The 27,739-nt window shown below is 53.6% G+C and overlaps 1 protein-coding gene across 1 annotated transcript; it reads right to left on the bottom strand.

Annotated features, from left to right (window-relative positions):
- Positions 1–298: 298 nt before the first annotated feature.
- LOC128847940 (olfactory receptor 10A7-like) lies at positions 299–27,739 on the bottom strand. The gene is made up of 3 exons (XM_054047666.1): positions 27,570–27,739; positions 16,972–17,726; positions 299–333 (listed from the first exon to the last, which is right to left on the bottom strand). The coding sequence occupies exons 1-3, from the start codon at positions 27,737–27,739 to the stop codon at positions 299–301; spliced, it is 960 nt and encodes a 319-aa protein (XP_053903641.1).

Below are 27,739 nucleotides of genomic sequence, written 5' to 3'. Positions count from 1 at the left end.
CCAGTGCCTAAAGCCCAGTGCCTGTGCATTGCTTTCTCTCCAAGGGCTATGAACAGGCATTGCCAACAGTTATGATGGAAAACCCCTTTAATCGCTGTAGTAAGTGTCTACACGACTGTGGCATAGCTGCAGCTGTGCCTCTGCACTGCGTGTAATGCAGACATGCCACTAGTCTCTGGAAAAGCCAGCCTGAACCAGTACACTCAGGGGGTAGAACTTCTCCGGAGCTGCTTAATCTCAGCGACTCACCTTCATCACTCCCCCAGGTTTTGGTTCCTGAAGGATTCGGTTTCAATCACTAGATGTCGGTAAACGTTGCTATCAGCTGAGACACTGAAACCAACAGAAAAAAAAAATCGGTCACAGTCGGCGTTAGCGCAGCCTTCCCCTGCGCTGTGTGCCCGCGGGGATGGGAGTCACTGGTCCCGCAGCCAGGCAGGGAGCTCTCTGCACCCAGCTGTCTTGGGAGTGAGCAGAGCTGCACAGGGCTCCCTGCACAGCCATGGGGCTTGTGACACCCATCCCTGAAGGCACAAGGTGCAGGGCAGGCTGCGGTCTTGGCGGGCCAGAGCTGAGACCCCCAGCCTGGGCTGTGAGGTGGAGGATTAGTCCCTGGCTATGGGGGAGAGCACCCCGCTGCTGGATGGCTTCTGCCCATGGATGGAGCCATTCAACAACAGGGTGGCCTCTGCCACTGCCCAGGGCTCATGGTTCTCCACCTCCTCGTGGCCTTGGCCATGGAACTCTGCTCCACTGGGCCAGAGCAGCCGCCTTCCCTGCCCCTTTCATCCTGGTGTCTGGAACACCTCGGCAGTGCAGGGAGCCACCAGTTTCTCCGCTGTCACTGCTGGGAGACCCCCGCATGGCTGCCATCAGCACTACCCTAACCCTGATCCCAACCCTGCCCCCCGCTGAATTTCCTGCAGCTGTAAAAATTAAAATAGTTAAAAAATGAAGAAAAAAATTAAAATAATATTAGTAGTCAAAATGGCAAAAAAATTGAATTCTGCCAAGCCTACTCATAGACAATGTCTACACCCGGAGCACTGAACTCAGCAGCAAATATCAGCTCTGCTCTACCCACATCATCTCGCTAACCCTCTCCATGCTCCAGCGAGGTCTGTGCCAGAAAGAAAAGTAAAATCTTGTGTGTAGCAGAGGGAAGCAGAGTGAAGGATGTTCCAGTGTTTCATGATCTCGCCTTGGATTTTGGAGACGTTGGTTCAATTCCCTCCTTTGTCACAAAAATCCTTGTGTGACTTTCAGGCCAGAATTCCAAAGGCCGGTAGGTAACTAAACATGCACACTGGGGCCTGAGTAGATGCAGTATGTAACACCCATCGATTATAAATCCCACTAGGGGTGTCTGCTGTCTTTAGGTGCCGAAATACCTCTATAAATCTGTCCCTCTGAGTGTTAGGTCCCTGTCTGTAAAGCAGGGGCAATAGCAACTCATGGGGCAGTGGGGTGTCCACATACCATAATGATGGGGGCCATAAAAGGAGCTAGGATAGCAGTGACCTGAGTGGCCTTTCCTTCTTCCAAATTCTGTTGGGTTGGGAGTTTAAGAGAGATCATTGCCAAATTCCCCTTCGGTTCCAATGGAATTAGTTACCTAGCAAACTTACATGGCTTTGTAAACCTTGAGCTTTAAGAAGCAGGGAGGAAAAGATTGATTTACCTCTAACAGCAGCTGGAGTCTGTCACCTTCTCACTCAGGATTTCAGACACTGTGATCCAGGTTATTCAGTCTATCTTCTCTCCCCACTGCATTCATGTACTTCCACGTTCTCAGTAAATAGAACATCATAGCCGAGATGGGCTACCGTGGCTCTGTTATATCTGGTAATGTGCCCTGTGCCTCATACCCTCCACCAAATGGGGAACATCTTTTCTGATTCATTATCTATTCTTCTGTGGGAAGGTGCAGTCTCCTGAGGCACGTCTGCTGTGGGGAACGTAACAGGCAAGGGAAAGTTAGTATTAGGTTTATTTGCAGACAACGTTGGTAGAGTCAAACTTCTAATCTCAAACAGAAAATCCTGGAGAGAGAAGAAACTTCTAATCCTAAAATCAATCTCTCTCTTCAGTGGGTGAATGTTATGTTGACAGTCAAGCAATAACACCAATTCTAGAAATAAGGTTTACAGCTGAGATTTTCAGAGCTGCCTAAATGATTTAGACACTGAATTCCCATCCAGTTCCCTTAGGCAGATTTGAAAAATCTCAGCATAGTTAGCTGATCTTGCACTTTCTCTAAACAAACCCTATGTTGCCCTCAATAGCAAAACACAGAAGTACCCAGACCCCATCCAATATCAGATAATTAGTTCAGGGAACATTTTAAAACATATCTATGTGATTTAGGAGCCTAAATCCCATTTTCAAAAGTGTCTTAGTTACTAAGGCTTAGCACTCTAAGGGTACATCTACACTACCGGCCGGATTGGTGGGTAGTGATCGATCCCCGAACACACTCCCTGTCAACTCCGGAACTCCACTGCTGCGAGAGGTGGAAGTGGAGTCAACGGGGGAGTGGCGGCCATTGATCCTGTGCCGCGAGGATGCGAAGTAAGTCAATCTAAGTCGATCTAAGATATGTCGACTTCAGCTATGCTATTCTCATAGCTGAAGTTGCATATCTTAGATCGATCTCCCCCCGCAGTGTAGACCAGGCCTAAGAGTCACTGAAAGTCAACAAGACTTTAGCAAACTTAAGCAGTGACATAGAAGCCTACGTGTTTTGGAAAACGTTACCCAATTTTTGCTCAGATAAAATGCAGGTACAACAAGGTGCTTTACATATTTAGGTTGGGATTTTCAAAGGGGGGGCGTAAAATGTACACAACTGCCACTGAATTGCTATGAGAGTTTGGCACTTAACTTCCTTAGGCTTCTTGGAAAAGCCCAGACCATGAAAACATGAAGGTCAGACACCTAATTTTTCCCCAAAACCCTGAAAAGTTTGAGTCACATGGATCTTCAGTGCCACAGCAATTACACAAATTAGATAATCTTGTACAAGAAATATAAATCTCTAGTTGGACTGTTGGAGTGTTTGAAAACCAAGAGAACAGTACTGACTGCATCCTGTAGAGGACCGTGTTATACATTCATACCAGCCAATTCATGGTCCTCAATGGGTACAGTGACTATCATCATTTCATTTGTGTGTATTACAATATATTCTACAACTTGAGTCTAAAAAGTTTTTCAGCATGAAGTTTGATATACTGTCACTTCTTGCCCTGGAGGAAATGCTTCTTGTAGCCTTTATGGAAGAGCACAATAATTTGCTCCCTGATCCCTTAATAAGGGCTCTGTCGAATTTATCACTAGTATGAATAATTGTCTCCCAAGCTTTGTTCTTCATAATTCCCGGTGCTGAATATTTGTGACTCACATTATTTCTTTTTTCTTTTCTTTTTTAATTAATCTGACAAAAATATAGCAGATATGCATAAAATCTTATTGCTTAACTCTTTGAAGGATATTGGCTGAATACAGGACTAGAATATATAATATAGGGATAGACCTGAAGCTTCACAAAGCTTGGCTTACATTTTTAATTCAAGTTTTAATTCCAAGTTTATCAATTCTTAATCACTTAAAAATATTGTTTAACTAAAATCATGGTTTTAGTATTTAGTACTGTCCATTTGTCATTCCCCAGAATCAGCTGCCATCTAGAGATCATAACAATGGACACACAAAACATTGGTGAGAAAATTTTAGTTGTCCCCTAGTGCCCATCATACAGTATAGCTGCCCCATCCCTGCCCCTCACCCTCTGCTGCCCCTTGTGGCCATTATACAGTATAGCAGAAGTGTCTAAGGAGCCTAAAAGCCTTTTTCTTAAGTGACATAGGAGCCTACGTCTTACTGACGGTTTATGAGATTTGTTTCTAAGTGCATCAGTTCCTTTTGACTATGAGATTTAGGGGCTAGATCCACCAGAGGGCTTAAGCATTTCAAGTGACAAACACCAAAGTCCAACATTACAATGGCACTGAGGACCTCCAAAGCCCTGCTCAGCTGCCACCTAACCTCCCACTGAGCCTCAATGGCCGGCACGGAAATCTCCTCGGCATCTGAATTTCCACCATTAAGGTTCCCTACCTGCCTAAGTCTGTGGCAGTTAGCAAGTGCCCTGACACCTCTGTCTAGGTGCAGAGGCTCCTCTCTCATACGTAAGTTTCAGGGGGATCCCCACCCTTTTCCATCTGTGGGCCTGATGCAATAGACATGCTTGGAGCACACCTAACCCTGCACAACATGGCGAGGGGGAAATGGCAGCCTCCCTTTCAGCCTTTAGCCCCATGGCTAGGGCTCTCAGCCAGGGTGTGGGAGATGCAGGTTGAACTCTCCCTTCTGCCTGCTGAAGAGAAAGTATTAGAACCTGGGTTTCATGCTTTGGAGGTGGGTGCCCTAGCCACTGGGCTATGGGATGTTCAGATAATGGGGTAGGGGGTGCTCACAGTCTCGCCTGCTGAAGCTGTTCCACTGTGTATAAATAACTCCACATTCATTGGGCCAAAGGGAGAAGGGGAATGACTCTACAGCCCAGTGGTCAGACCTCTGTTCAAACCCTGCTCCACAACAGGCATAGGGGAAAAAGAACCCTGCTTTCCCACGGCCAAGGTGATTTCCCCTGCTGGGGGGGGGGGGTGTCACAGCTGAGAACCCCATACACCGATGATCTCCTCCCTCAGGCTGAGATTTAGGCACTTTGTTACCTCATAGGAGCAGGGCTTAGGTCATGTCCCGCTCCTCAGCATTCCCTGTGGGCTCCCTGCTCAGCAAGTTGGCTTTTGTGGATCCCTTTCTTAGGTCCAGATTCTCAAAGGGACTTTGGTCCTACCTTCCACTGAAATCAATGGGAGTTAGGAACCCCAATTCTCCCCATGCAGCCTAAGCACCTAACTTGAGCTGTGGGATCACTGCATGGCAAGGTGCCTAGAGGCTGGGTATTGCCGTGCTTAAGTCCCTTTGTGGATCGAGGGGCAGATTTTTAGAAGTGTTTAGTGTGACCCTAGGACATCTTGATGACAACTGGCAGAGGACACAGAGATCCCATGTGTTCACCAAAAGGGATCATGCACTGTCTAGTGTCACACTGCTCATCAGAATCATTGTGAGATGTATGCACAGAAAATGTGAGGAATTATGTATATATGCTGGAAATTATGATCTCTAGGCCTTGTAGTTTCACTCACAGGTAGCACGCCTTGATACAAACTTCTCCAGACATTAGGTGGGAGCCACTTATCACCCTGGTGCACCACTGTGCATTGTCTACATATCTCAGGTATATCACTGGTTTCATGGTGCATGTACCTGAGATACTTTGATACTTTCATCCTATGACCAGCCAATCTAAACTCCTCCATAGATTTTCATGACAACTTCAACCACCACCACCCATCCATGAAACTCTCTAGAATACTCCCACACCAGCATCATCTTCCTGGACAGCACAATCAGCATCAACAATGGAACCCTACAGACAACCATATAAAAGAAACCAATGGATCACCACACCTACTGTCAGATCCAACAATCATCTCAGATACAACAAAAAGTCTGCTATCTACAGCCAGGCACTTAGATACCATAGAATATGCACCAAGGAGACAGTCTGGTATATACACCGTAACACGCTTCAGAGTGCCTTCACCAAACAAGGACACTCCAAAGAAGTAGATCACATCATGGAACAGGCCATCCAAATACCCTGAGAGAACTGGCTTTAACATGGGTGTGGGGGGGACGAGAAAGGGGAGGGGACCCCTCCTGCCACATACCCTGTATGGGTTCCAGTGTGATGTGGTAGGTGACAACCAGGGTATCATTAAACAATTATAACCCATACTCAACTGGTACCCTGTAGCAGGATGGTTACCCCGCTCCTGCCCTGAAGGGCTTAAAAACAGCCCTAGGAGGGGGCCGTGGCTGGAGAAAGCAGCTTTTAGGCTGGGCCGATTGGGGGAAGTGGCTACAGCTGGGGCCACTCCCCAAACAGACTCAGCTGGCCTTATAAAGGCAGAGAAGCCAGAGACAGACAGAGAGTCTCCCTCTGTCTGTAGAGGGAGAAGGGCCTGGCTGTAGGGAGCTAGAGACAGGGTACCTGAGTGGAGCAGGGCTGGGGAAAGGCAGAGGCACTGGGGAGCTCCAGCCTGCAAAGCCCCAAGCTGCGGCCTAGCATTGGGCTAATAGGTACTGGGGGTTGCAGAGGGCACCTCAGGGGTAGGCCAAGGCAGCAGGTCCAAACCCAACCTTGTCAGTGATGAGTGGCTGATACTGCAGTCTGCCCCAGGGCGTGGGGGCTAGACAATGACTGGCAGTAGCCATATACTGAGGTGAGGTGGGGGTAGGGGGTGGGGGTTCCCCAGGGAGGGGAGACCCTGAGAGAAAGGGGTTCCTGCCAGGAGGCAGCACCCCAGCTAACAGGGCACCGGGGTCCTGGGAGGAACATGGGGCCAGAGGGCAGACGGATCACAGAGAGGCCTGCAGAGGGTGTTCCGGAGCTGGAATGAGCTAATTCCCAGAAGTCACCAGCAGGAGGCGCCGCAGGGATGAATCCACTCATCTACATACCCCATCCTGTAAGAAATCATTCCTGAACCCCCTCTTCAGGTCTTCAAACAACCCCCCCCCCACAACCTCATCATGAGACGCAAACTCCCCACAGACCAGGACACACTAACTCAAAGCAACACCAGACCCTGCCAGAACAGATGCAACATCTGTAGTCATATCTCCACTTCTCTGATGAGAATACCCCACCGCCACCACACACCTTTCAAGATCCATGGGTCCTACAAATGCCTATCACATATGGCGTACCTCATCCAGTGGACTAAATGCCCCCCCCCCCAAATAACTCTGTGGGTGAAGCCAGACAGTCAGTCAATCACTACACTATCAAATGAACTCTCAGGAAAAAAAAGTGATAAAACACCATATCCCCCGTGGGTGAACTCTTTTCACAAAGCAGTCACTCCATATCTGACCTATCAGGTCTTGTCCTCAATGGCAACCTTCATAAACCTCAAAAGATGAGTCTGGGGGGTTAAATTCATTACTTTACTATACACTAAAAATCATGGACTGAACAGAGACATTGGATTTGTGGTCTATTACAACAATCTGTAAGCCACTTAACTCCCTCCCCAACCTCAGCTTTTCTCCTCCCCCCTTTATTACTGGAGAGGTATTAATGGGCCACTTCAACTTGCCTGGTCCCTTGAAAGTTGTTCACTACTTATGCTGAACAATCTGTTCCACCTTGTATATAGCTGTTACACTTTGGTTATGTCACACTGCAATTAAACACCTGCAGCTGGCTTGTGTCTGCTGACTGTCAGTAAAATTGCAATGTAGACATTTGTGCTCAGATTGGAGCCTGAGCTCTAGGCCACTCTCCCCTCATGGGGTTTAATTGCAGTGTAGACATACCCTCTGAGCACATTTCCCAGACTGAAAGAAGAGCTCTGGGTAAGCTTGAAAGCTTCATCTCTCTCACCAACAGAAGTTATCCAATTAAACATATCACCTCACCCACCTTGCTGCTCTATATCCTGGGACCCACATGGCTACAAACACGGCATATGTGAAAAATGTTGGCATTTGAAAGCGGTTTCCATCAATCATAAAGAACTTTGCATTTTTTTAAACTTTTGGTGATTGCAGCCAGTGGTTTAAAAACAATAAACTAAATAGTGTCATTTCCCCCCGCACCCCATACACACACACAAATTCCTTGTCCATTTTGCCACTCAGTGACTTTCTAAAACTTCCTCAAAGTTTGAAAAATTGCAAAAGTGGCAAAGTGACAGACTTGATTTTTTTCCTTCTCCCTCTCTAACTTCTTCAAAGTTAAGTATCAGAGGGGTACCCGTGTTAGTCTGGATCTGTAAAAGCAGCGAAGAATCCTGTGGCACCTTATAGACTAACAGATGTATTGGAGCATGAGCTTTCGTGGGTGAATACCCACTTCGTCGGATGCATGTAGTGGAAATTTCCAGAGGCAGGTATAAATATGCAAGCAAGAATCAAACTAGAGATACACAACTATTTCAAATTTGATGACAATATATACCTCCAGATCAGTGACACTGCTATGGGCACCCGCATGGCCCCACAATATGCCAACATTTTTATCTGACCTGGAACAACGCTTCCTCAGCTCTCGTTCACTCACCCCCCTTCTCTACCTACGTTACATCGATGACATCTTCATCATCTGGACCCATGGGAAGGAGACTCTGAAAAATTCCACCACAATTTCAACAGCTTCCACCCCACCATCAACCTCAGCCTGGACCAAACTAGACGGGAGGTCCACTTCCTAGACACCACAGTACAAATAAGTGATGGTCACGTTAACACCACCCTATACCGAAAACCCACCGACAGCTATGCCTACCTTCATGCTCCAGCTTCCATCCCGGACACAGCACACACGATCCATTGTCTACAGCCAAGCACTGAGGTACAACTGCATCTGCTCCAACCCCTCAGACAGAGACCAACACCTACAAAATCTTCACCAAGCATTCTCAAAACTACGATACCTGCACGAGGAAATAAGGAAACAGATCAGAGCCAGACATGTACCCAGAAGCCTCCTACTGCAAGACAAGCCCAAGAAAGAAACCAACAGAACTCCACTGGCCATCACATACAGTCCCCAGCTAAAACTGCTACAACACATCATCAGGGATCTACAACCCATCCTGGACAACGACTCCTCGCTTTCACAGACCTTGGGTGGCAGGCCAGTCCTCACCCACAGACAACCCGCCAACCTGAAGCATATTCTCACCAGTAACTACACACTGCACCATAGTAACTCTAACTCAGGAACCAATCCATGCAAACCTCGATGCCAACTCTGCCCACGTATCTACACCAGTGACACCATCACAGGACCTAACCAGATCAGTCACACCATCACCGGTTCATTCACTTGCTCGTCCACCAATGTAATATACGCCATCATATGCCAGCCATGCCCCTCTGCTATGTACATCAGCAAAACTGGACAGTCCCTACGTAAAAGGATAAATGGACACAAATCAGATATTAGGAATGGCAATATACAAAAACCTGTAGGAGAACACTTCAATCTCCCTGGACACACAATAGCAGATTTAAAGATAGCCATCCTGCAGCAAAAAAACTTCAGGACCAGACTTCAAAGAGAAACTGGTGAGCTTCAGTTCATCTGCAAATTTGACATCAGCAGCTCAGGATTAAACCAAGACTGTGAATGGCTAGCCAACTCCTCCCTTGGTGTTCACACCTCAACTGCTAGAAGAGGGCCTCATCCTCCTTGATTGAGCTAACCTCGTTATCTCTAGCCTGATTCTTGCTTGCATATTTTTACCTGCCTCTGGAAATTTCCACTACATGCATCTGACGAAGTGGGTATTCACCCACAAAAGCTCATGCTGCAATACATTTGTTAGTCTATAAGGTGCCACAGGACTCCTTGATGCTTCTTCAAAGTTCCAGAAGTTCAGAGTGGGGAAAGGAAAAAGGTCAAAAAGGAAATGTTAAAGAAAAACAAAACCCTTAGACATGATAGTTGGCACATTTTCAGAATCATGTGAGTTTATACCCCTTCTAAATGAATGACTTCCCTACTGTGGATATTAATGGAGACTTTATTGTTCAGTTTTCAGAATGTCACTAAGCAGATTGAATCAATATCCATTAGCAGAGAAATCCAGAAGTTAGTGATGATCACATAGCAACATAAGAACTGATACAAATGGTACAGCACAAATGAAATCAAACAAATGTCTGCATAAAAAGGCTTCAGATGTGAGGTTTTGGACTGGCAAAGCCACATTCATGGAGCATTGGGTTCTGCTGGGGAAGAGAGGAAACTTTTCAAGGGAATCCAGTCTTCCCACCTCCATTTGCCAGACTCCTCCTGGGGAACTGGCATACCCATTACAAGCCACTAGTAATGGCTTCTTGGAGCAGATTCTGGGGAGCAAGGCTAAATCTGTTTTTAATCAGATGCATCAGGATCTATACACAAATCGGAGTCTGACTTAGCAGCACACTGCTGTCAGTTTTGCTCACTCACTTTCCATGTCATTGATAGAGCTGGGCAAATCGGGGGGGGGGGGGGGTTCAGTTCACTGGCAATTTCAAAAAAGAATATATATCAGTATTGCTTCTGGTCAAACCAAAAATGACAGGGTGAATTGAAAAGTCAAAGAAAAGAAATGTTAAGCTTACAAAAGTCAAAACGTTCTGATGTTGCCGAAATGGAAAACTTTGACTGGAAACATTTCCGTGATGTTGAAACAAGAGGAAACCCTTAATTTTGTCCCAAAGTTTTTTGTTTTGAGTTTCAGGAATTTTGACAAGAGCAAAGCAAAAGATTCACAAACTAGCTGGAGGAGAAGGCTGAAGTCACTCGCTTATAAGATTTAGTCCAGTGGCTAAGGCACTCAACAAGGGTGTGGAGACACAGGTTCCACTCCCGCTGTGGCCACATAAGAAGAGATTTGAATAGGGATCTCTAACGTTGCAGGCAAATGCCCTTGACACTGAGCCAAGGGGTGTTCTCAATCTCTCCTCTCGGAGCTGTTCCACTAAATAATTAAGTAATCACTGGAGCATGCCCTTGTCTCACCCACACCCTAGGTGACAGCCCTAGCCACTGGGCTACAGAGTCACTTTCACAGGCTGTCCCCAGCCCAAATGACCATCCATTGTCAGAGTCTTTCACAATGACAATGAATAGTAATGTGGCCAGAAAAGGAGACTAAAGGTTTGCCTATACTACAAAGTTAAACTTACCTAACTATATTGCTCGGGGCTGTGAAAAATTTTGTGCCCTGTGTGATGTACCTAATCCAGCCTAAACCTCGCCATAGACACTGCTAGGTGGTCAGAAGACTTCTGCAGTTGACTGGGCTACCACCTCTTGGAGAGGTGGATTTACTAAAGTGACAGCAGAACCCCTTTCATAGCTGTAGTAAGGGTCCACACGACAGCAGTGCAGCTACAGTGGAGCATTTCTAGTGTAGACATAGCCTAAAAGGATTCCTCAGCCTGGTAATTCAGCATCAATCTCCATTGTATGAACACCACTGCCCCAGTTCGTGTTCTCAAGCCAGTTTCTGGGCTGGTAGCTGAAAGGCGATTGGGGCATTTGAATATAAATGCTTTTGAATGGATAGTTACAGTTTAACAAATGCTGTATTCTCGTTATATTGTAGAGTTTGTTTTATCTCCCCTGATACAGACCATGGCAGACACAGAACATCAATCACAGAATTCATCCTCCTGGGATTCAGGAATCTCCTTGAGGTGCAGATCCTTCTCTTCCTGCTATTTCTAGCAATCTGCATAGTGACTATGTCTGGGAACAGCTTAATCGTTGCGCTAGTTGTGGCTGATCAGCACCTTCACACACACCCATATACTCCTTCCTGGGGAAATTGTCCTGCTTGGAGACCTGCTACATCTCCACCATCCTGCCCAGGATGCTGGCCAGTTTCCTGACTGAGGACAGAATCATTTCTGTCAGAGGCTGTATGACAATTTAATTTTGTTAGTTTCTGTGGGCTTACAGAATGTTCTCTTTGTTGCAGTGTCTTATGATCGGTATTTACAAAAATGCAAACCACTGCATTATGCAGCCCTTATGAATGGCAGTTTATGCCTCCTGCTAGCAGCTGGGTCTTGGATAAGTGGGCTTCTGGCAAGTACCACACCAATGTCCTTCATGTCACAATTATCTTTCTGTGGCCTCAATAAAATCAACATTTCTTCTGTGAATGTACAAAAATAATAAATCTCTGCTGCAGTGACACCTACCTTCTAGAGCTTGCAACCACCCTCCTAGCTGCTTTATTCACTCTGTCCCCATTTGAATTAACCCTGGCATCCTGCGTTTGTATCATCTCCACCATCCTGAGAATCCCTTCCACCATCAGGCGGCAAAAGGCATTTTCTACCTGCTCCTCTCACCTCATCGTGAGACCATAATCACTGTGTTTCTGTTACCAACCGCCCCGCCCCCCCTCCCCCCCCCACACACAGAGACCTGAACAAAGCGTTCTCTGTCTGCTACACAATTCTGACTCCTATGGCCAATCCCTTCATATACAGCCCAAGAAACAAAGAGGTGAAGGAAGCCCTGAGAAAAATTGTCAGTAAGTGTCTAGATCAGTGGTTCTCAACCTTTTTGGACTCAGGACCCATTTGTGAATATTTATGGCCTGTTGCGACCCAGTAAACAGGCTGCGGGGGGCTGGGGTGGTTTTGGTTGGGTCCTGCCACCCCAGAGGAGTTGGGGTGAGTACTGGGCAGGACCCACAGTGGTGGCTCCTGCAGCTCCTGTGCTGTGGGGCTGGCTGGGCTTGGCTCTCCACTCAGGGCATTGCAACCCCCGGGGTTGCAGCACTGCTCAGGATGGCCCCGCCCCCCCTGACTGGACCAAATTTGTGAGAGTGGAGGTGTGACCTGGCTCATGGGGTTGCAGTGCCACTCACTCAGATTTGGCCTACCCGGACTCCCGCCATCATGATGGCTGGGCCAAACCTGAGTGGTGCTGGGACCCCAGAGCAGAGTGTGCTTATGCCTAGCACCAGCTAAGCAATTGCTTAGGGCCCTGAGCAGCTCAAAGGAGCCCCCTATTATTTATTAGTATGTGTTGTGTGTGCGGGACACCCAAAATATTCCTGCTTAGGGTCCCAAAGGTTGCAGTGCCTGGAGGAGGGAGGTGAGCCCAGCCAGCCCTTTGGGACAGGAGCTGCTACGCAACCCTTTGAAACATTCTGGCGACCCAATTTTGGGTCCCGACGCAGAGATTGAGAAACTTAAGAGACTGATTTATTGTGTACTAGATGGCAGCACAGTGTAAGGGATACATATGGGGAGTCTATTGTGGAAAATAGATATAGAATGAGACATAAGAAGCCATCAGTGAGAGCTGGGGGATTCTGTAGAGGATAAAAAAGAGGAAAGGATGAACTATACCTCGGCTTGGAAGAATTACATTTTTATTGGTAAATGTTGATTTCACCAAACGCAAACTGAGGGAAAAAATATTTCCATTGATGATTATTGAAATTTATAGATCGGCAAAGAACGAAAAATGCTGCTTGAGAACTTAGAGTTTGATTTAAGGATATTTACGTGGTATATTTTGACACGTGATGTTAAAAATTTGTGTTTTAACAGTTTAAAGCTTTACCTTTTTGAATCTCAACAACTACTGTAATTAAATTACTATTGACTGACCCACCCATAGTCTGATCTCCCATAATTTTCTGCAACTGAAAATGTATTTAAGTATTTTTTATTTTTATGGATTAAATCAATATTATCCATTGAAACAAATAAAAACGGACTTCTGTCAAGCCTAGTGATAGGTGACCTTTTCTCTTACATGACTCTCAGCTCTCACCTTGTCCCAGTAACACAGACATGCCCTACTCCTTCGCTACACTGCTTTGCCATCTAAGGTCCATTAGACTTTATAGCAGTATAAATAGTGCAAAAGGTGCAATGTTGCTACCTAGTGCGTGTTACACAATGCAGCCACTTAGAGAAGGGATGCAAATCCGGAGCCCTCTCATGGGGGTCATTATTCAACATATCAACATTTTCATTGCTTTCCCAACACCATCAGCCTGTGTCATGCCATTGAGACCTGGGGCCTGAGCTATATAGCACCTGGGACAAGGAGCACCCAGCATCCTTACCCCTCGGAGTATTCCTCCACCCCATGGTCCTCATCTCTCACGTGATTCCCAAGTTCACAATCCGAGAGTTCCCACAAATATCCCACCGCACAGCCCTACACTCAGCCTGTATCCAATGCAATCTACGAGAGTGGGGAGCAAATGTTCTATGCATCCCTTCTCCCACAGAGTCCAGGTAGACAATTACCCAGATAGAGTCACTCATGGCCCACAGGTAGAGCATGGAGACATTTTTTCAGTGAATAGTAAATTTGCACACAAAAAAAGCATTTTTCAGGGCAGTGAAACTATTCAGGAATTCAGGTTGAGTTTGGTGAAGAGTTTTGGGGGAAAAAATTGGCGATGTCTTGAAACGTTTTAAATCCACATTGAAAAAATTTCATTCAACTTGAATAAAAAATTTTCAGTCTCTCATTTCAGTGAGAGACTCATTTTGGTAGAAACAAAAAAAGTACTAATTTAATCAGTTTTGCTGTGACACTTCCTGTAATACCCAGTGTTCTGAAGCACCTTGCCACTGCCTGCCCTCAGTGTGAGGAAGACTTGTTTGTACCTACCGGGGGTCAGCTCCCCAACTCCACCAGCCATGGGTGACACAAGCGCTCCTTTCTAGGCCTATGCAGGCCCCGTTATTACTTAACAGTTAGCGTTAGGCACATACCAATGCTCAAGGCCTCAGAGCATCCCCCTGGAGTGACCAGCCCCTGGTTCACTGAACACTTGCCATATTCACAGATCTGCTGCTTTCAAAGAACCAGTACACCTGAGCTTACCCATTCCATCTCAGATCTCTGCTCTGCTTAACACACAGCACTTACATATGTTTATAGTGAAAACAAGTAGAAGTTTATTTAGCAAAGCTTAGAGATTCCAGTAGTAGCAAGTATTGGAAACAAATGCTTACCTATAATAAAATAAAATCATAACATGAATTCTAGAGCCCAAACTTAGTTAACAAGATATTCGTGTCTTGTAGAGTATTGCTCCACCAAAATCCTTGCTGCGCTTTATAGACAGGCTAGTGGTGACCCTGCTTTCAGAAGACAAACAAACTGTTAGCTTGTCACCTAGGTGAAGGACCCTCAACACCCCCTGCTGTTTTATTTCTCTCAGATTTTGCAATCTCTTAACTTGCACCAGGCTCATTCTGTAAATAGGCCTCCATTGTGAGGCCCACAATACACAAATGGCCAGACAGGGAGAAAAGCATCTTGTTATCTCAGAGGTATAAAACTGTAGGGTTAGAAGGGACCACAAGGGTCATCTAGTCTAACCCCCTGCCAAGATGCAAGATTTGTTTTGTCTAAACCATCCAAGACAGTTGGCTAGCCAGCCTCCTTTTGAAAACCTCCAGTAAAGGAGCCTCCACAACCTCCCTAGGCATCTGTTCCATTGTCTTACCATTCTTACAGTTAGGAAGGATTGCCAAAGGTATGTCACCTCCTGGTGACCTGGCTTAACCCCAAGGTATTTTCAGTATAGATACATAATCCTTGTGAAATGCGTGGCTGGATAATACTTAAGGAGTTATGGCGACCAGTGTGCTAGCAGCTATCAGTACAGACCTCACATGCCACCCTCTGGTGAGCTCTTGTGCAGATACCCAACCCAGGGGCTCCCTGTGAAACTATGCCCACCCTGTGCCCTTGGCCTATTGGCAGAGGTTCCGGTCTCATACGGGCCACCAAGCTGAAAACATAATGATTCCCTCAGCTCTCATCAGGGGAGGTTAAAGACCAGGAGTAAAATGTTCAGAAATGCCCAAGAGCCAGATTTTAAAATGTATTTAGACACCAATGGGACTTTCAGCAGCATCTTGGGGCCTAAACCCATTTTTGGCATGTTCTGCATCTGGATGTTTTTGAAAATCCCACTAGGCACCTCAATACCTTTAAACACATCTGGCCTCAAGCGAACTCAGTGACACAGGAACATAAATCCCATTGAGAGGCCATGGGCCTAAAAGCATCCGTCACTTCGGAATTTGGGTTTTCAGAGCTAGTCCGACAAAGGGACTCAGGTGTGTAGAGCCAGCATTTAGGCACCACTGAGAGCCTCAAAACCCCTGCTCAGCTGACACATAATGTCGTAGGTGGCTAAATCTCGGCCACTAAAAGACTGTAGGAGCCAGTATCTGCCAGTGAACATATGCACAGCCACCTCAGTCTAGGCACTCATCTCACACCTCACCCCCACAGGATCCTCAAACTAGGCACAGCCCTGCCTGTCTCACCCACAGGGCTCGATCCGGTAGGCATGCTCACAGCACGCCTATCCTCAAGCAAAGTGGCTGGAGGGCATGAGGCCTCCATTATAACCCTGAGCCCAGTGGCTAGGGCATTCAGCCAGGACGTGGGGGAGACAGATCCAATTCCCTCCCCTCCATCCCACGCGGTGCAGGCATTTAAATTGGGTTTCCCTCTTCTCGGGTGAGTTCCCCGAGCCCTGGCATGAAGGGCAATTTGAGGGAGCCCCACACCCAAGTCTCCTGAGGATATAGTTCCACTGTGTAAAATGAATTAAACATGTGTTGGGCCAGAGAGGATGACTCTGCAGTCCAGTTGCTAGAACACTCACCTGAGGGGGGAAACCCACAGTAAAATCCCTGCTGCATATTAGACCGGGGGGGGAGGGGCGGGGGAAGAGACTGAACATGGGTCTCCAACAGCCTGGTGAGTGCGCCCCCTCCCTCCTTAGGGTTCACAGCTGAAAATCCCAAGCAGAGAGAGTGTTTAACTCCGTGGGAGAGATGTGGCTTAGGCAACACTCTTCTAACTAGCTTGTCCTCTTGGCTGGGTGAGGCAGCTCCTTGCTCCGCATGCTGACCTCTGGGGATCCCTTTCTTAGCCGCCTAATTCTCTCCATGCACCATACAGGGAGCCGGGCTGCCGAAATCATTGCTGAGGCTCCCATTGGCTGGCATGGCACTAAAACTTAATCTTTGCAATGTTGAAGTCCCTTTGTGGATCAAGCCCTAAGTTATTTTAGTGTATGGAATTCACCAAGATATCATCTACCCACATTCAGCAAGTAAAATACAGTTCAGTTTTATTCCAACAGCCCTGGTATGGATTCCTCTTACACTTTCAAATCTTTGCACATCCTCAAAATGTTATAAGCGCATATCACCAACAATGGAGCAAGAAATAAGGGCCACACAGCATCTGAGTAATACACCATTTTGCCTGAAGTGATTGAGGTTTCTGAATTCTCATAAAATCTAAACACTTACTGAAAATTTTTTTCAGGGCTTCCTTGACCTCTTGGTTTCTCAGGCTGTATATGAAGGGATTGGCCATAGGAGTCAGAATTGTGTAGCAGACAGAGAACACTTTATTCAGGTCTCTCAGTGTGTTGGTTTTTGGTAGCAGATACACAATGATTAGGGTCCCATAGAAAACTGTCACCACAATGAGGTGAGAGGAGCAGGTAGAAAATGCCTTTTGCTTCCCAGTGGTGGAAGGGATTCTCAGGATGGTGGAGATGATACAAACGTAGGATGCCAGGGCTAATGCAAATGGGGGCAGAGTGAATAAAGCTGCCAAGATGGTAACAACAAGTTCCATCTGGTAGATGTCATTGCAGTAGAGATTTATTATTTGCGTAGATTCACAGAAAAAGTTATCAATTTCATTGGGACCACAGAAAGTAAATTGTAACGTAAGAAATACTATTATGGGAATAGTCAAAAATCCACATATCCAAGAACCAGTTGCTAGCTGGAGGCATAAGTTGCCATTCATAAGGGCTGCATAATGCAGTGGTTTGCATATTGCTAAATACCGATCATAAGACATTGCAGCTAAGAGATAACATTCTGTTGCTCCAAAGAAACCAAATAAATAATATTGTGTGAGGCAGCCACTGACAGAAATGGTTCTTTCCCCAGTCAGGAGACTGGCCAGCATCCTGGGCAGGATGGTGGAGGTGTAGCAGGTCTCCAGGCAGGACAAGTTCCCCAGGAAGAAATACATGGGGGTGTGTAGTGAGGCCGTATTGGCAAACCGGGAAGTGGGCGGGCTTAGCCGCCCACTACTAAAAGCCCCTCCCCCAACCTAGCGGGAGGGACCACTGAACCCAGTACCAAATGATTACGTGGGACAACCAATAAAAAAACAGGGAGCAAGGTGACGGTCAAAGGTTCAAAATCAGGGAACCAAATGGGGACACCGAGCAGAGAACCCCGGACAGCGCCCACTGCTCCTCGAAGGTGGCAAGGGAGCCAGCGGACGCTGCCCAGTGAAACTCCGCACGGAGACGTGAAACCAAAGAGGTGTGAAAGTAGGCCCCACAGTCGCAAAGCACCCCCTCGTCCAACATCTTCTCCCTGGTATTATAGATGGTAAGTTTGGCCAGGGCCAGGAAGAGGTTGACGAGGAGGTCTCGCGACTTAGTGGGGCCACGGACAGGGTGTGCATAAATAAACAAGTGCGGGGAAAAATGTAGCCAGAACCTCAACAAGAGGTTCTGGAGAAGCCGGAAAAGGGGCTGCAGCCTGGCGCACTCAAGGTAAGCGTGCGCCAGGGTCTCCCTAATGCCACAAAATGGGCAGGCCTCAGGAATAGGGGTGAACCGCGCCAAGTACACGCCCGTGCTCACGGCCCCATGAAGGAGCCGCCAACCAATGTCCCCGGCGGGCCTTGGAACTAAGGTGGAATAAAGGCTGGCCCACCGGGGCTCCTCACCCTCCACAGGTAACAGATAGTCCCTCCACTTGGTGTCGGGGCGGGACACGAGGGTGAGGTGATGCAACGTGTGAAGCACGAGCGCGTACAGATAGTCCCTAGGCGCGGTTCGAAACTGGACCGGCTGCAAAGCGCGCAGCCGGCTCGGGTTATGGGAGCGGGAGAGCCGGGGGGGCTCATGGAACAGGGGCCCGAGAAAAAGGTCCGGAGGGCCCGGGGTGAGGGGTGGGCGGGGAACACCCTCCCGCAGGGCCCGCCACAGGAAGCTGAGAGCAGGAGGTGACAATGCAGCGCCCACCTCCTGGAGTACACGCAGAGGGGTCACGAGGGTGGAGAGCCCCATGCGCCGACCAAGCGCGCGGGGATCCACCCAGTCCCCTCTGGTGTAGTCCAGGAGGTCTCCGACCCTGGTGGTTTCCGCCAGGACCAACCTCCGGCTCACCGAGGGCGACTCCGCCACCTGCACACGAAGATCGGGATTGTGCAGCAGGGGCTCCGCGAGGAGATCCGCGCCCTCGGTGGCCACAATGGATCTGGTCGCCGAGAAAAGCTTCCAGGTCCGGAGAAGGTCCTGGTAGAAGACCGGCAGCTCCGAGAGGTCTCGCGGAAGACCTCTCGGATGAAGAAAAAGGAGCTGCCGGTCGTATCGGAGCCCTCGGAGGCGGCGGAGGAAGGCGTGCGCTAACGTGCTCCATGCCGGACTACCTTCACCATAAAGGAGCCTCTGCAGGGCCTGGAGGCGGAAGACATGGACCTTGCTACGAAGGCAGACCAGGCCCTGTCCCCCCTCCTCCAGGGGAAGACTCAGAACCCCCGCAGAGACCCAGTGCAGTCCAGGCCAGAAGAACTCCAGGGCTATCCTCTGGAGCCTGGCCAGGAGTCCCGGGGTCGGGCTCAGGGTGTTGAGCCGGTGCCAGAGCATGGACAGGACAAGCTGGTTCAGCACCAGCGCCCTCCCCCGCAGGGAGAGACACCGGAGCAGTCCCGTCCATCTCCGCAACCGCTCACGCACCCTGGCCTCCAAATCTAGCCAGTTCTCCGGCGGAGAGGGATGCGTGGCGGAAAGATAAACGCCCAGATAGAGCAGCGGGCCCGCGCTCCACCGAATGGCTTGAAGCGCGGGTGGGAGGGAGCCCGCCTGCCAACCGTCCCCGACCACCAGGCCAGAGCTCTTGGCCCAGTTGACCCGGGCGGAGGAGGCGGTCGAATAAACGGCCTGGCAGGCCTCCACCCGCACCAGATCCTCAGGGTCCTGGACCACGAGGAGCACGTCGTCGGCGTACGCCGACAGGACCAGCCGCAGCTCCGGCTCCCGGAGCACCAACCCTGCTAACCTCCGGCGGAGGAGGCAGAGGAAGGGCTCGATCGCCAGAGCGTACAGCTGGCCCGAGAGGGGGCACCCCTGCCGTACTCCCCGCCCAAAGCTGACCGGCTCGGTCAGGGTCCAGTTGAGCCTGACCAGACACTCCGCCTCAGCGTACAGCACCTGGAGAAAGCCCACAAACTGGGGCCCGAAGCCGAATGCCCGCAGAGTGCCCAGGAGGTACCCGTGGTCCATCCTGTCGAACGCCTTCTCCTGGTCCAGAGACAGGAGGGCGAACGACAGACCATCCCTACGCCCCAGCTCTAATAGGTCCCGGACCAAGTACAGGTTGTTAAAGATGCTCCGGCCCGGGACGGCGCAGGTCTGGTCGGGGTGGACCACGTCCGCCAGCACGGACCCCAGCCGCAGCGAGATGGCCTTCGCTACGACCTTATAGTCCGTGCTGAGGAGCGAGATGGGACGCCAGTTTCGTAAATCGCGGAGGTCCCCCTTCTTCGGCAAGAGGGCAAGCACTGCTCGCCTGCACGAGAGAGGGAGGACCCCGCTCTGCAAGGACTCGGCCCAGACGGTGACGAGGTCTGGGCCGAGGACGTCCCAGAACACGCGGTAAAACTCCACGGTCAGCCCGTCCATGCCTGGAGATTTGTTAGTGGGCATGAGCCGGAGGGCCGCCGAGAACTCAGCCAGAGAAAGAGGCAGCTCCAGCCGGTCTCGGCCGCCCGCGCTGACCGTCGGGAGCTCGGTCCAGAGCACCCTGCAGGCCTCGGCGTCGGTCGGATCTGGGGAGAAAAGAGCGGCGTAGAAGGCCCTGGCCCTGCCACGCATCTCCTCCGGATCCGTGAGGGGGGCGCCGTCCTCCGCCAGGAGGCAGGTGACATGCTGTTTGGCCCCCCTCCGTTTCTCCAGAGCGTAGAAGAAGCGGGAGCCGCGATCCATCTCCCGAAGGAGACGGATGCGGGATCGAACAAACGCGCCCCGGGCCCGGTGGTCTTCCAGGGCCCGGAGCTCCTCCCGCTTCTCCCGGTACGCCGCGCGGAGGGGTGGATCCTCGGGGCCGGAGGCCAGACGCCTCTCCAGCTCCAAAACCTCCCGCTCCAACTGCCCTAACAACGCATCCCGCCGCCGGCTGGCGCCCCGGGTGTAGTTCCGGCAGAAGAGCCGCGCGCGGACCTTCCCCACATCCCACCACCGCCGCGCCGAGGGAAAGGCGCGTCGCTGCCCCCGCCAGGCCAGCCAGAACTCCCGGAAGGATGCCACGAAGCCCACGTCCTCCAGCAAACTATTATTAAAATGCCAATAGGCCGGCCCCGGCCGCTCGGAACTGAGAGAGGCCGTCACGGTCACCAGGTGGTGATCTGAGAACGGGGCCGGCCGGACGCTGGAGGCATGGGCCCGCGCCAGATGAAAACGGGACAGATAAATGCGGTCCAACCGGGAGTGGCGCGACCGGTCGTCCTCCACCCGGACATAGGTGAAGGTGGTGTCGTCGTCCGGGTGGTGGTCGCGCCAGACGTCCACCAGGGAGTGATGGTCTACGATCTCCCTGAGGACGCCCGCGGCTGCCTGGGAAGACTCAGGCCCGGAGCGGTCCCGGTCCTCGAGGGTGGTGTTAAAGTCCCCGCCCAGGACCAGGCACTCGCGAGAATCCAGAGTGCCGAGGAAGGCCGCCGCCCGCTGATAGAAAGGCACGCGTTCCGAGCCCGTGGTCGGGGCATAGACGTTGACCAAGTTCAGAACCAGCCCCTCCACACGGGCCCGGACGTGCAGCAGGCGGCCTGGCACGACCTCGGCGACCCCCAGCACCTCAGGCCGCAGCCCCGGGGAGAACAGGGTGGCCACTCCAGCCGAATGGGCGCTGAGGTGGCTAAAATAAACCCCGTCTCCCCACTCCAGCCGCCAGCTAGCCTCGACGGCCGGAGCCGTGTGGGTCTCCTGCAGGAAAATCACAGAGTACCCCCCCTCCCGAAGGAAGGAGAGCACCTGGCTCCTGCGGAAACCCACCCTACAGCCCCGGGCGTTCAATGACGCAAAGGTGGTAGCTGTCATACGGAGGGCTGGGGCAGATCCTCACGGGCGGAGGGATCATCGGCCCCTAGCGGGCCCCGCAAGATCCCGGTTTCGACTCCGAAGGTCAAAAGGGAGTCGCGGAATCTGCGGGCCCGCCGATAGGCCGCGATGTCCCGCCGACCGGACCCCCGCCCCTCCCCCAAAAGCGCCTTCACGGCCCGGAGGACGAGATGGAAGTCCCCCCAGTGCTGAAGGGCGAGCTGCACCTTACCCTGGGAACCACGGGAATCCGATAGAAAGAGGCGCAGCTCATCCCGCAGCGCGGAGGGGGAGGCAGCGGCCAAGCCGCCGCCATCCTCCGGCGGGGCCCCTGAAGGGTCCTCGCGGCCCACGGTGACGGACAAACAAGGGGCCGAGCTCCGGCGCTGCTGTGCTGGGCAGCCCGTCCCCATCCCCGGCAAAGGAGAGAGCGGCTGAGGGAACAACGCAGCCCCAACAGTGGCAGGAAGGGGAGACACGAAAACCGCCCCCTGAGGGTTGTCTGCAGGCAACGGAGATGCGACAACCCCGGGGGCGGCAGTAACACCAGAGGTGGCAAAAGGAGACACCTCGGGGACAGGATCTGGGGCAAGGGCGGGAGTAGGGGCGGGGCTCGAGACGGGAACAGGGACTTGGGCAGGAGAGGGGACAGGATCAGGGACGGGAACGGGAACGGGCTCCCCATCTCCCGCTGCCAAGCCGCTAGACTGCGGCTCCCCTCGGCCAAGGTCAGCATCCGAGGGGACGGAGGCAGCAGGGGCAGGGGAAGCCTCAGGGGCAGGAACGATGGAAGGGGCAGGATCGGGGATAGGAACCGGCTGCTCAGCAACGGCCGTCGCCCCGAGGGGCTCGGCGGCCGTGCACGAGATGGTAGTCGCGGCCGGGCTGGCGGGTAGGGCTAAGGGTTCTCCCAGGACTAAGTCGGGAGCGGCAGAGTGGGGCGAGGAACCGGGAGCAGGAGAAGGGGGCGGGACTAAGCCAGCACCCGGATCGGGGCCCGCTGGCAGAGGGTCGTCCTCCCCTTGGGTAACCGGGGTCAGACCCAGGGCCTCGATCTCATCGAAAATGGAGGCGAAAGCGGTCCCCTCGGCCCCGGCGACCTCCCCGCCAGTCACGGAGACAAAGGCCGCCCCGGCATCGGCGGCGGCGGCGGGGGGCACGGACGGAGCAAGGGCCGGGAGAACCGCTACGGAAGCCTCCTCAGGTGTGGGCTCAACAAAGGGGACAGAAGTTTCCCCAGCCACTGCCACGGCATCCACGGTCTCCATGGCCGGCACCTCCTGCTGGGCACCGTCCGGGGGCGCGGAAACAGAACTAACAACGTCGGCCCCCCGCGGCATCTTTCGGGGGGCCTGCTCTCCCTCCTCATCAGAGGGGAGGGAGAGAGCCCGCGACCTGCGGGCACCGCGCTTCCCCCGGACGGTCACCCAGCCCCCCGAGGTGGAAGAGGAGGTGGAGGGCCGGTCAGCAGGGGCAGGGCCAGAGGGCAAGGGCGATGGCTCCGGGGCTCGGGGCGGCAGGGTCGGAGGGACAGCAGGGGCGAGGGAAACCTCCCCCTGGGGCGGGCCCTTCCCCGCGGCCGGCGGAAGCCGCCCCGCCCTCTCCTCCACATGCCCCGCCGATCCAGGGTCGGCGACGGCAAGGCCCGCCCGCCCGGCCGTCTCCGCGGCCAGAGCGGGAACCGCGGCAGAAGGAGGAGGGGCGGTGGCAGCAGCAGTGTCCGAACCGCCAGGGTTGCCGGCGATGACAGGGCCGGCACCCTCCCGGGCCCCGGGGGTCTCGGACGCCCCTCCAGGCCGGGCCAGGGGACAGTCCCTCCGGACATGCCCCGGCGCCCGGCAGAGGAAGCACCGGGCCTCCCCCGTCGAATAGTGGACCCGATAATGGACCCCCCGGTAGGGCACCAGGAAGGACCCCTCGAGCGCCACTCCGGCACCCGCCGCCGGTGGCAGCTGAAGCTGGACCTGCCGGCGGAAAGACAGGATGTGCCGGAGGGCAGGGTCCTTACAGCCCAATGAGAGAGAGCTCAGAATGGAAATGGGCTTCCCCAGGGTGGAGAGGGCCGGCAACAGGGCGGCGTTGGGGAGGTAGGGCGGGACGGAGGTCAAGAGCACCCGTACGCCCAGGTCCTCCAGGGGTTCCAAGGGCACAAACACGCCTCCCACCGCCAGGCCTCGTTCCACCGCCTCCTGCGCAGCGGCCACCGACGCCAGGAAGAACACGGCCTTCCCGTACATCTTGGAGGCCGCCACGATGGCCGTTGGCCCCACCACCCTCGCCAACGCCCGCACATAGGTCTCAATGTGGGGCGAGGCAGGCACCAAATGGCAACGGACGCCATGCCTCCTAGTCAGCGAGGGGAAGGGGCCGTGGTCACCAGGGACAGGCCCAAAGGCGGCGGTCGGGGCGGACGACGGGGCGGCACGCAAAGAGGCGGCGGCCACCTGGGCGTATGCTCTGGGGGCCGGAGGTGGAGCGCCACCAGAGCTGGTGGAAGGGACAGCAGGAGAGGGAGGGGCCGCGGCCGGTGTCGGGGCCGCAGCGGGGACCGTAGCCCTGCCCGCAGGAGGTCTGGCTCCACGGGCGGGGCCCTTGCCCTTCTTCCTCCCTTGGCCCTTCCTGCCGGTGGAGGGGGCAGCCGTGGCAGCGGCGGTATCCGGGACAGGGCCAGCCGAGGGGCCGGCCACTGGGGTGGGCGGGGACGACGGGGCAGGGGCAGGGGCAGGGGCAGAGTCCCCCGCCATCACAACCTGCAGCCGCTCCTCCCCTCTAGGCAAAAGACAACACAAAGGAAAGGCAACCACTCCCCCCCGCTAGGCCGCAGGCTGGGGAGGAGGGTGCCAATGGAGAGGGCACACAGGAGCAAAAAGAGAGGGGTGGGGCACAAGTGCCAAAAAAGGAAAGCCGGCTCCCCCGGCTACACTAGGGCGGGGGGGGGACTACAACAACAGTAAAAGGGGGGGTGAACAGTGCAAAAAGGGGGGGGCAACAAAACGGGGGCACAAGCGCGCGCGGGGGGGCAAAGGGGGGGGGGGGTGCACCAGAGCAGCGGCTCGGAAACAGAATGGAATGTCCAGCCAGCTGCAGCCCAAGGACAAGGAGGGGTAGGAGGAAAAACTCCAGCCAGCCGCAGCCCAAGGACAGGGCCGGGAACACAGCCAGCAGGCGAGGAACCGAGGGGGGGGGGAATGGGCACCAAACAAAATAAACCGAAGGGGCTCGAAAGGAGTGGGGTAGGGTAGGGCCAACTAATACAAAGGGGGCTACAGGGAGGGGACCCCACCAGCGAAACGTAGTTGGGGGGCAGGAGAAGTCCAGGGCGAAGGAAAAGGTGCACCCACAGCGTTCGCGAAGCGCAGGCTCCGCCGTTCACTGCTGCAAGTAAACAGTCCCAGACGATGGAAATGGCGGGGGGAGCAAACAGCCCTGCCGAGGGGCGAAAAGCAGGTCCAGGTGGCACGCGGGGCGGTGGAGGGGTTGTCGGCAGCTGTCGGCGGTGGGGGTGGTGGTAGAGGGGGAGTAGATGAACGAAGGGGGGGGCACCGCACCCCCCCCGCACTCCCTTCAACAGTCCGCTACGGGGGACGGGACAGCAGGATCCCAAGTCGACCTCGGAGCTTCCTGGCAAGCGACGGCTTCCAGTCCGAGGAATTACAAACGAGAGGCTCAGTACCGTCCACACTCCTAACGCGACTGGGGGCACCACCACCCCAGGAGCAAAGATGGCAAAGTCACTCAAAACACAGTCCTCAAACAACCCCCTCCACAATCTCCCGAACCAGGGACGCAGTCTCTTCGCACTCCGCGACGGAGGCAGCGGCTCCCACACAGGAACAGCAGCAGCAGCGAGCGGCAGTCAGCCGGCCGGGCAACCGGCCAGGCAGGCAAGCAAGCAGGCAGGTGGGCCCCCAGATGGTATCGGTGTTGGCGTTGGGGGGCCGATGCTTCTCCCTCCGGAGGCGAGGGCGAGGGGGGGGGCAGGCCGGCAAGGCCCCCCCCTCCGCACTCCTCACTCACGCACGCAGCAGCAGCAACGGCAGCAAAAGCAGCAACAGCAGCAGCAGGAAGGGGCCAGGGAGGACGGAGGGAGAAGGGAGCACAGAAAACTCCAGCCGGCTCCCGACGGCCCCTGAGGGAGAGGAGCCTGAATTGGCACCCAAGTGGGCGGAGCCACCGCCACCTGTTCCCGCCCCCCGGAAGTCAAGGGGCGGGACAGGAAGTATAAGAGCCAGGCCCCAGCCCTCAGTTAGAGCCCAGCAGCCGGAGAGGCCAGACGTGCCGGTGCGAGCTCCGGCGAGACCAAGGCTTCCCAGAGCCAGGTACCCGGACACGGACGGACCGAGCTGCCCCAGAGCCAGATACCCGGACACCGACCGACCGGACCTCCCCAGAGCCAGGTACCCCGACGCGGATTGGCCAAGCCTTCCCCAAGCAAGGTACCCCGAGGTAGACTGGCCACCCTTGCCCCGAGCACGGTACCCCGAGGAGGGGCCCGAGCGCCCCCCTGACCGGAGACCGGAGGAGCAACCCGACCCGGACGACCCTCTGCGAAGTGAGGAACCCATGGTGTGGGACCCCGTTGCCGAGCCCAGCGGGGAGCAGGTACAAATGGAGGAGGAAATGGAAATCAGCCCGGGGGTAGCTGACCCCAGTCTAGCTACAACAGAGAGCGAACCCATGTTGGTGTGTTGCGGTCAGGACCCCACCAACACAGCGGCAGACTGACTGCTGCTCTTAGGGCCCCGGGCTGGGACACAGTGGAGTGGGTGGGCCTGTGTCCCCCCTGCCACCCCACTTAACGGGTGGCAGTCTCCCCCTCCAGCCAGCGCTCTGGCACCGCCACTGAGCTATTGCTTGCTGCCCTGAACGAGTGCTTGTTGCCCCACCCTGACTGAGGGTCTGGGGCGTCCCGAGTTTGTCCGTGCTCAGCTCCTGATACCCAGACCTGAACCCGAACCCCTGAACTATTGTTTGTTGCCCCGCCCTGACTGAGGGCCTGGGCCTACTAACTTTGTCTGGGCTCAGCCTGAAGGAAGGTCCTGAGCCCCTGAACTATTGTTTGTTGCCCCGCCCTGACTGAGGGCCTGGGGCTACTAACCCTGCCTGGGCTCAGCCTGAAGGAAGGTCCTGAGCCCCTGGACTATTGTGTGCTGCCCCGCCCTGACTGAGGGCCGGGCCTGAACCCCTGACTTTACTGCTCAGCCTGAAGGAAGGTCCTGAGCCCCCTGGACTATTGTTTGTTGCCCCGCCCTGATTGAGGGCCGGGCCTGAACCCCTGACTTTACTGCTCAGCCTGAAGGAAGGTTCTGAGCCCCCTGGACTATTGTGTGCTGCCCCGCCCTGATTGAGGGCCGGGCCTGAACTCCTGACTTTACTGCTCAGCCTGAAGGAAGGTTCTGAGCGCCCTGGACTATTGGGGGTTGCCCTCCCCTGAATAAGGGCCTGGGACGTCCTGAGTTTGTCAGGGCGCAGCTCCGGATCCACGGAGCTGAGCGCCCGAACTACTGTTTATTGCCCCGCCCTGAGCTAGCGCGGGGGCTTGACTGACTTTGTAATCCCCAGCTCCGGCAGTGAGGACCGGAGCCCGGGCCTGAGTTACTGCCGGACCCTGACGGAGAGCAGGAGCTCATTGCAGAGGCCGTGTACCTTTGGCCTAGTCCCTGCCAGAGGGGCGGAACCCTGAGACCGATCCAGGCCGTGTAGTGAGGCGGCCTGGCCCCCGACGGCCCCTGAGAGGGCCCGACCCCCGCACCGGACGTTTACAGGGTGTGAAGGTGCTGATCAGCCACAACCAGCACAACGATGAGGATGTTCCCGGCCATGGTCACAAAGTAGATCACTAGAAACAGCAGGAAGAGAAAAATCCGCAGTTTAGGGATATTCCCAAATCCCAGGAGGATGAATTCGGTGATGGACGTTTGATTTCCCTGCTCCATGTCTGCCAT

This window comes from Malaclemys terrapin, chromosome 13, assembly GCF_027887155.1.
Source record: "Malaclemys terrapin pileata isolate rMalTer1 chromosome 13, rMalTer1.hap1, whole genome shotgun sequence".
Classification (NCBI taxonomy): Eukaryota; Metazoa; Chordata; order Testudines; family Emydidae; genus Malaclemys; species Malaclemys terrapin.
The sequence above is the reverse complement of the archived record's forward strand: the minus strand, read 5'-3'. Positions and strand labels throughout refer to the sequence as shown.

Excerpts from the sequence above, each read along its gene's own strand:
- LOC128847940 (XM_054047666.1), bottom strand. The coding sequence starts at position 27,739 with ATGGCAGACATGGAGCAGGGAAATCAAACGTCCATCACCGAATTCATC. Across the intron at positions 17,727-27,569 it reads CTGGTTGTGGCTGATCAGCA|ACTACACACCCCCATGTATT; the intron begins CCTTCACACCCT and ends CAATACGGCCTC. Across the intron at positions 334-16,971 it reads AGCCCTGAAAAAAATTTTCA|TGTCTCAGCTGATAGCAACG; the intron begins GTAAGTGTTTAG and ends TGTTGGTTTCAG.